Below are 9,038 nucleotides of genomic sequence, written 5' to 3'. Positions count from 1 at the left end.
ATTTAAGTTAATCCATGAATTTTTTCAGAATTTTAGCATAAATATCTTAAAAGATACAGCTATTTGTAAAAATTGCCATGGATAACAACCACCCAGTGTGTATGCGAAAGTTGAAAAAATAAATGTGTATACGAAGAGTTAATCACAATCGTGTACCAATCTTCTGGAATTAATGTATATTCAATATATGTATATATATTTTGGGTTGAAAGTTTAAATTCGTATTTAAAAAGAGCAATACAATAAGAATTCAAAATTAGGTGTGTCCGAAAGAGGGGATTGCTACTTTTATCTTAATCCTAGTTTAGCGAGAGATAGTCACTCTAATCCCCACGTGTTTATGAACGCCGCTATGAAGCCAACATTAAATACATCTCACCTGATTCAGGGACAAGCGGAAGGCATATAACGCGCCATGAGTCGGATGCATTTCGTTACCGTGGCTTTTTCCGTGTGTCCTGAAAGAAGAAATATTCGCTCGTTAGCGTGCTTCGCTCTTGAAAGGTCGACTATAAATTCTGGAGAAGCACGAGACTTTAATAGATGTTTAAATGTGATATTCCCGTGAAAGTCTTAGTTCGTACACTGAGGAGGAAAAAAGAACGACGGGTGAGTCTCGTGGAGAAAACACAGTTTCTTCTTTTGCTTCTCAACGTGGAACGAGAGAACGTGTTTTCTGCTGTGCAACTGCGTTGCGTACCAAACACGACAAACTCGTAAACGTTTCACCCACGAAAGACGGAGAATGAATGAACGAGAGAATGCGTGTTACGAAGCGCCAATGGAGAGTCCATTGTTGGTAGATGCGTACGCAGTTTGCGCATGCGCGTCGAAATGATAACAAATTCAGTAACGTACATGAGCGTTAATTTTGGTGGAATGCACTCAGCAAACAAGCGATACAGTCATAGGTAACGTTATAGATAAATGTAGCTTTTTAAGATATTGTATACAGGGTGTCCCGCGTAAGACGAACCAAAAAAAAAATATAAGTAGAACACATAAAAGTGAACAAAAATTGTATAGGTCATTTTTCAAACCACGTAAAATTTCGAGATATTAGATAAAAAAATTGTTTGAAAAATGGCCTATATAATTTTTGTTCACTTTGATGCGTTCTACTTATATTTTTCTTTTGGTCCGTCTTACGCGGGACACCCTGTATGTATCAGTATGTTTTTAGAAGCATAGATAGAAAAGAGTTGTTAAAAGAAATGTAGTCAAAAAATTCCGGACATCGTGGCTAGAAGAAAATATTCAACCTTTAGACCTTTAGACCTTTAGACCTTTAGACTACTGGGAAAGCCACTTTTGTGGTTCTGCATAAATCTTAAAATTCTACGCCATGTGTATGTTACTTATATAGAAAAATTTTGGAGAAAAAGAAACTTTTTAATGAAAAAATGCCGGCAGCCTAAAGGTAAAGGGTAGTTAACCTTATCAGCTACACACAGTTACATGAAGCTATGTGTACATGCGATATAATTATTACATGCATTAAAACGCACTTGATGAAACATTTGCGGTCTCTAAAGTATATATTACTTTATGTTTAATATGTTAAAATAATGACAATAAATTCGATTATTAGTAATTAATCAAATAAACAAATGTTTGCAAATATTTATCTTATAAAAATATGTTACATTTTGTATAAATTCTTAAAAAATTTTCCGTGATAAAATAGAGCCCAAGTAACGGTATCCTGTTTTACTTGTCTCAGATACTTTCTTGACGTCGTGATCCTCATGCATGCGCAAACTGCCTATCACATCTATCGACACCGGCCAATGATGAGACGTGGTATCGGGAAGGTTAAAAGTCCGGTCTCTGCTTGAATCGCACTCTTATCGGTCGGGAAGATGCGTTTAGACGACGTTCTCTCATCCGGGTGGCAAATACAAAACGAAATGACGTCATTTCGCGAGCAGGGCTCTTATTCTGGAAATTTTTGCGTATATGTAATTTTCATTGCGCAGCTATTTTATAATATGATTAAACCTGCGCAGTAAAACTTACGTATACGCAACTATTTCAAGAATAGGGGCCTAGAGGCGCTGCAATATTCTCTTCGTGCGAAGACAAAACGCCGTGGCGACAAGCTATACATTATTATTGCACATTCTACTTATGTAACTTTGTCGATGAATAGCGCACTGTAATGTTGGAATAAATATTCGCGAAACAAAGAAAGAACCCGTGACGAAAGTCACTGCATTCGCAGTCTGCTTGGAAGAACTTGGATATAAAAATGAGCGAGCAAATTTCTCTATATAATTCTAATTTTAATTCAAATTATTTGCGTGGTGAACCGTCCGTTTGTCGTGCACATCGATCGTGTACCTCTTTCCTTGACGTAAAATTGTAAAAAGTGAAAAGTTTCATATTTCTATTGTTCGAAAAGATACATGGGATCTGTTTGTTTTGAAAGAACTTCCCTGTTACAACTATTACAATAAGTAAAAATGAAATAAATCATCAGTACTCTGTTTGGGAAATATTATTTTCCCAAACAGTACTGATCTCCGCGGGATATCCTTGAGACATTCTGAAAACGTCTCTACGTTTTAAGAACGTCCCCAGGATTTCCTCTGCCCAGGTTTTCATTCTAAATCGCATTAGTGTGCACTTATTCAGAATTTCTTCAGAAACAAACAGACTTTTTATTCGCCGTCAAGTTTACGTGAAACTTCTCACTCTTCGTTCTTAAGAAAAAAAAAGTTACATGATTGTGTATGTATGTGCTACCGTTTATATCGATCAGTATACAGGGTGTCTCACACTCTCCTCCGGGCATTTTGTGGAGACGTAGAACAAGTTGAGGTGAACATAAAAGTCCTATACCGTTTTGCGATATTCGCAATAATTATCGAGATATTAATCGTAGAAAACTTATAAGTGATCATGCAAAATATAGTAAATGAGTTATAGTAGCGACGACTGCCGTCGTGTACTTATACTTTAGATCAAATTGAACAAAAAAGTCCTCTACCATTTTCCAAATAATCACATAGATTTTTAATTATTAATTAAAGAAGATTATCGCACGATTTTGCGTGATAATGCACTCATCATTTTTAATTAATAATTCAAAATCTATGTGATTATTTGCAAAATGGTAGAGGACTTTTTTGTTCAATTTGATCTAAAGTATAAGTACACGATATGGTAGTCGTCGCTATTATAACTCATTTACCATATTCTTCACAAATTTCCTTCCACACTCATTTACCATATCATTCACAAATTTTCTACAATTAATATCTTGATAATTATTACGAATATCACAAAGAAGTAGGACTTTTATGTTCACCTGTTCTACGTCCCCACAAAATGCCCAGAGGAGAGTATGAAACACCTTGTATAACTCGAACAATCGTCGCGCATTCGGAAAAATACTCTCCCGCGACGTCAAAACAGAAGTACGTCAAAGGACAATTAAATCGATGAAAAATAACGTAAATTGTCCGACCAATCGCCGTTTAATGACTTGCATCACTCATGCGCGTCAACAAGTTATCGCCGCGAAAACAACAAAGAAGTAGAGAATTATTTGCAATAGCAAAGCGATAGAGTCGTTTTAGCGAGTAGAGCTGAGATATGCACAAGCGGTGCTCGCTTTCGCACGTTTCTTGTTATTGTCTGTTAAAACAGAACACTGACCACTTATCTAGTAGATAACACACGAGGAGTGTCGTTATCAATATTTTAGCAGCTGCTAATCGGGCACGTGGCACCGATTTTTCTGCGATAAAAAATCACAGAGGCATCATTGTCATCAATATAAAAATTGGTGAGCAAATTTTCACTGTTTAACATCTTCCAAACAGCACCAAGTCGACTATTAGTTGGCAGTAAAAGTCTAAAGTCGACTTTAAAGGCAGAGAATGTCAACTTTTAGTCAACTAAAAGCTGACAAATGATTATACTCAGCCAATAGTCGACTTAGAATTTATGTCGACTAATAATAAGTTAACTTTCAATCAATGTTATGAAATGGTCGACTAATAGATCTAAGTCCTAAGTCAATTTATAGACGATAATTATAGTTGACAAAAAGTCATCCTAGAAAAATATGACTAGACGTCGACTTTAAAAAGTCGACTATCAGTCGACAAACAGTAATTCGTGCTATGTGGGCTGTGTGCAGATGTATTTAGAGTGCTGGAGAAAAAGATCGAGTCCAGGAGACATCCGAATGAAACGAACCTGATCTGTCTAATGACTGATTCGTCCAGATGACACAAGGAAGATTATAGCATCTGAGCGCTCGAAGTTACGCAACGCTTGGTTCTCTACGCGGTAAAATCGTCGGCAATTTCCCAGAGAGTGTCAACGATCCTCACAGTCGCACGTTAATGCCCAGAGAATTTCTCTTCCGCGTGTTAACAGCACTTGCACAGAGATCAAGCGACACAGTGACCTTTGATATGTGCCGTGTCGCGAAGCAAGCGGGAAGGTTAAGTTGTACGACAGTGAGGTTAGGTCGCGCACCCCTAAATTTGGAATTTCCACCTTGGGTCGTCCCGGCAGTCCCGCGGCCAATTCACAGGCGGGTATTTCCCGGCAAAAATCTCCGCTACGTACTCTGATAAACGAAATATAGCCGGTGGAATTACATAATGTTGAGACCAGAAGACCGTGGCGGAGTTCGTCTTAAAGGACGCGAGTTGAGGTTAGTGCGTTTTTGTAAACGTCCGCTTTTGTCGCATAAAGGGAAGAGAGGTGATCCGAAATATCATTCGCAAAGCAATCGGTGTCGAGACACACATGAAAACTGTGACGGAATGAAGAATTCGCGTAACTCACCTACCGTGCTGAATCCTGCGGAGAGACAGAGAGTAAAGAGAGCCACGCGCCGGAGGTGCAGACGAAAAACTGCGGTCGATGCTTGCGCGAATAATCGATCTCTCTTTTCTCTCTCTCTCTCTCTCACACACACTCAAAGCTGGCTTCAGACGTCTACTAAGCGAATTCCCCAACGTTACTGCTCGGTATGTTACAGCTAATTAGTTACGACGATTGTTCATTCTCTGATTAAAAGATGAAATATTATAGTCCCTGGAAATAATTCCAGAATATGTCCCAAAAAATCACATACAGGATAATCGATATTGAATGATCCCATTGTTCGAGTATCGATTATTACCTTGTCGACGTTCTCGAAATCGATCAGTGGACAGCGACTGCAGAGATAATAGGCTTGTTCTTTTTCGCTGCACTATTGCACTAGTGTAATAAGTTAAAGTGAGAAAACATATATGTGTCTCGCTTTAACTTATTGCACTAGTTCAGCAGTTAGCGAAAAAAGACAGGTCTAAGCCGTCCACTCGTAGTGGAGATCTTAGGGCCCTTGCAGAATGCTAGGCAACAGGCAATAGGAACAGAGAATAGAAATTCTGATTGTTCAATTATTTCTATTCCTATTGGCTATTGCCTGTTCCTATTGCCTGTTGCCTGGCATTCTGCAAGGGCCCTTATAATAAAGCCAGCGGCACATGATGCTTGTTTTCATGCTGGATTGCTTGCTGATTGGTGCATTTTGAAGATGAATGGAAATACACCAATCAAAACAGATATTTCCATCCACCAAGCAATCCAGCCTGAAAACAAGCACCGTGTACCGTTAGCTTTATTTTAGCTAATAATAGTACTGTTAGATAGACGCACATATGTTCTATCACCGAATATTTTAGAAAGGACAGAAATGTAAACGATCGTCGACAGAAAGGTCTGTTATTTTTGGAATTTTGAAACGCATTTGTCTTACACAATAAAAAAAATCCCAAATGTCATTGGAGAATAATAAAAATCATTTCTAAGTAAATAAATCGGTTCTGACCAATTTTTCAAAAATTTGTAAATAAACGAATTGCATACTTTATTGATTCATGTTACATTCAATATTTATACCCGAAAAAAATTTATAGATATAACAACACTGATATAGGATCCCTTTATAAGACTTTGGAACTAATCAGAGAAATTAACAGTTTTGATCGTAGCCGATCAATTGGTCAAGAAATGTTCAGCTTGTAAAAATTCAACGATAACGGGTCTTCTGCAATAAGCTATTGGTCATAAGTCAGCAATTTTCGGCAGTTCTGACTATACTTGAAGCACTGCAATTTCATTGGAGAAAGTGTTTGAACCGTTTTGTTCTCGAGTGTTAGAACATGTTAGAATAAATCTCCTAGCTTACATAAACTCTCTATACTATTGTAATTTTACGTAAATAAATTTGAGATTTCATATATATGTACTAAGTGGGGATAATAGCACATAATGTGCTAAGTGGGGATTTTATCGAATTGGTAGGGATACCAATCAGATGTACATATATATATATCATTAAAGATAATAAATCTTTGCTCTGTGACTTGCGCCGTCGAGATGATCGCGTATGTACAAATTCTAATAATATAATCGGACTGACGTAGTTTTTGTCAGTTTCGTATTTGTCAAAGGAGGCTGAAAACGATATTACATACGATTTGTGGATTTTGACTTAATATTTCGCTTGTTTTTCGGGTTTGGACCGCATCTTCCTTGGTTTAGTTCCGTCTCGTGAACATTTCAATTCGCTTCTTTAGAGAGCAAGGCAATAACGTAAAATTGTTTTATTACAGAGGCGATACTGTCAATATTTTGTAATCAACAAAATGTTTACTCGACAATTAATATTTTCTGCAAGAATAATTTCACGTGCAAGATTATTGAGAACATTGCACAATAAACCAGAAGAAGCAAATTTAACTAGTGAAGTAGAAATTCCAGTGCCATGGGGTAAAGTAACTGGTGAGTAATATCGTACTCTATAAGCATGATACAACTATAAGCACAATATGATATAAATCATTTTATAGGCCAACTATGGGGGTCTCAGAACAAACAGCCTATCTTGGCTATACATGGCTGGCAGGATAATGCAGCATCATTCAATCTTCTAGCACCTCTTATAGCAAAGAATACACCAGTTTTAGCAATTGACTTGCCCGGTCATGGCCTGTCATCATGGTTGCCACCAGGATCTATTTATACTGAGATAGTGTATGTTTTGTTAATCAAACGTATCATGAAATACTTTGAATGGGAGAAAATAAAAATAATGGCACATTCTCTGAGCTCGATGACAACATATTGGTATGCGGCATTGTTCCCGAAAGAATTGCAATATGTCATAGCTTTGGATTACTTCAAATTTCCAGTTTTGGATACACATTATTATGCTCATGCGTTTGGAAATGCAATTAATTCACTGGTCAAGCTGGAAGAAAACATGAACAATCAAGTTAGTTACTCAAAAGTTGAGATGAAAAAAAAATGGTTGGCAAGGCTTGAACAAATAGATGATGCGGCATGCAACACACTTATGACTAGAGGAGTTCGTCAGAAGGAAGATGGGATGTATGTTTTGAGCAGAGATCCTAGAATACGGATAATACCTATTCATTCTATTTTTTCAAAGGAACAAATGGAAGATTTTGCAAAGCTCATAACGTGCCCATATTTGATATTGAGAGGAACCGAATCACCTTATATAGAAAAAAAAGAATATTATCATAGTGCCATACAAATAATGCAACAGCATAACAAGGATGTCTATTACGAAGAAGTGCCAGGAAAGCATTTTTTTCATCTCATGCTTGCAGAACCTGCAGCAAATGCTATTAATCGATTTTTAGAGAAATATGATTGAAAATATAGAATTTTAATTAAATTAATCTCTATGTCACATCTAAAGTGAAAATAAAGTTTTCAAGGAATTTATTTACCTGACTCGTTTGATAATAGTTACATAAGAATAATTGAACCTACAAAATTAATTTTTTTAGTTTTTGTTATCGTTGGGTATACTGTATACATCTCTCTACATAACAAAATATTCAAGTCTTATGAGCTATTTGCTATTTCCTTATTAATTACTTCGTTTTAAGGCTTCTGATCAGTCACTGCAACCATATTGACATTAGAAGCGAGAAAACCATGCTCAAAATTTCTGTAAACCATGGCTAAATGAAAGGATATATCATTAAAGTGACACAACCTATTCTACACTTGTGAAATGTTCCGGATACTCCTCTTTTGCCTAAATAACTATTAGAAAACCGCAAAATAAACGTGACAAATCACCTTGTTTTGATAGAAAATTAGCTGTTGAACTCAATATTGAATATGACCTTTTTATATGCATTAAATATTATAATAAGCATAGTATGTGAAGGATTTTATACATCCACATTCCCACAATTATATCACATGTGATGCATGTATTACACTCCGTTTTTTTCTTTGGTAATTATGTCACCGAACTTTTAGCCTTGAGAATATTTATTAACATTTAACACAATGTCCTCTTCTAATATCTTTTCTCAGTAATTATTTAGTTTAGCTTCCTCACCTCCGATTTTGATGAAAACGTCGATAGGCTTAATCGACGTGTTTTTGCATGAGAAACAACTTTTTCTTCTGACAAAATTGTCGCTCTGTACTGAGTAACGAGATATTAGTTTATCCGAACCTTCCTTGACCGAGGGCTTCGCTCCCTGAACTCCCCCAGTTCATACGTAAATGTTTCAATAATACTAATGTTTCAATAATAATTTTTTACTTATGCATGTACATTTCTAATTGTTTCAATAATAATTTTATGCATGTACATTTCTAATTCGCGCACTGTTTCTGTGGCACGGAGCACACGCATGATGCCGCGAAACATGTACATGACGCTACATATCGTCGGTATGACAGATTTCCTAACCTAACGCGCCGTCAACTTTGTTGGCTAATATCTTGCTACTTGATGCAGAGCGACAATTTTGTCAAAGGAAAAAGTTGTTTCTTGTGCAAAAACGCGTTGATTAAGCCTATTTTCATCGAAATCGGAGGTGAGGAAGTTAAACTGGATAATTACCTTTTTTCTATTAATATTTTCCAAACTCTATTCCTAAATGTTGCTTGAAAATAATCCAAAGCATTCTCTAAAAGAATTACCGATCACGTCCGGATAGATTCGAACACATCTGTACGTCATGTGC

The 9,038-nt window shown here is 36.6% G+C and overlaps 2 protein-coding genes across 8 annotated transcripts in view; one reads left to right on the top strand and one right to left on the bottom strand.

Annotated features, from left to right (window-relative positions):
- The window catches only part of LOC116851145, a 12,620-nt gene extending 3,582 nt beyond the window's left edge, over positions 1–9,038 (bottom strand). Inside the window, exons 1-2 of the mRNA XM_032830261.1 lie at positions 8,995–9,038; positions 380–458 (exon numbers count right to left, since the gene is read on the bottom strand). Of these exons, the coding sequence (XP_032686152.1) occupies positions 380–458; positions 8,995–9,023 (108 nt within the window). The 5' untranslated portion in view covers positions 9,024–9,038. The remainder of the gene's footprint in view (positions 1–379; positions 459–8,994) is intronic.
- LOC116851143 (probable serine hydrolase) lies at positions 3,627–7,774 on the top strand. 7 transcript variants are annotated; one of them, XM_032830255.1, is made up of 4 exons: positions 3,627–3,793; positions 4,151–4,675; positions 6,630–6,798; positions 6,867–7,774. In XM_032830255.1, the coding sequence occupies exons 3-4, from the start codon at positions 6,663–6,665 to the stop codon at positions 7,697–7,699; spliced, it is 969 nt and encodes a 322-aa protein (XP_032686146.1). In that variant the 5' UTR covers positions 3,627–3,793; positions 4,151–4,675; positions 6,630–6,662; the 3' UTR covers positions 7,700–7,774. The 7 variants fall into 7 exon arrangements, with proteins under 7 accessions (XP_032686146.1, XP_032686149.1, XP_032686147.1 ...); XM_032830259.1 differs by lacking the exons at positions 3,627–3,793; positions 4,151–4,675 and adding an exon at positions 6,385–6,531 and having other exon boundaries at positions 6,867–7,050; positions 7,209–7,358; XM_032830258.1 differs by lacking the exons at positions 3,627–3,793; positions 4,151–4,675 and adding an exon at positions 5,575–5,731.

This window comes from Odontomachus brunneus, unplaced genomic scaffold (assembly GCF_010583005.1).
Source record: "Odontomachus brunneus isolate Ranch 3 - 2012 unplaced genomic scaffold, Obru_v1 Obru_scaffold_167, whole genome shotgun sequence".
Classification (NCBI taxonomy): Eukaryota; Metazoa; Arthropoda; class Insecta; order Hymenoptera; family Formicidae; genus Odontomachus; species Odontomachus brunneus.
Note: the sequence above shows the minus strand (reverse complement) of the source record. Positions and strands in the feature narration are given on the sequence as shown.

What these genes read in the sequence shown, in the direction of transcription:
- LOC116851143 (XM_032830255.1), top strand. Translation starts at nt 6,663, where the DNA reads ATGTTTACTCGACAATTAATATTTTCTGCAAGAATAATTTCACGTGCA. An exon ending in GCCATGGGGTAAAGTAACTG is followed by an intron (nt 6,799 to 6,866) that starts GTGAGTAATATC and finishes ATCATTTTATAG; the next exon opens with GCCAACTATGGGGGTCTCAG.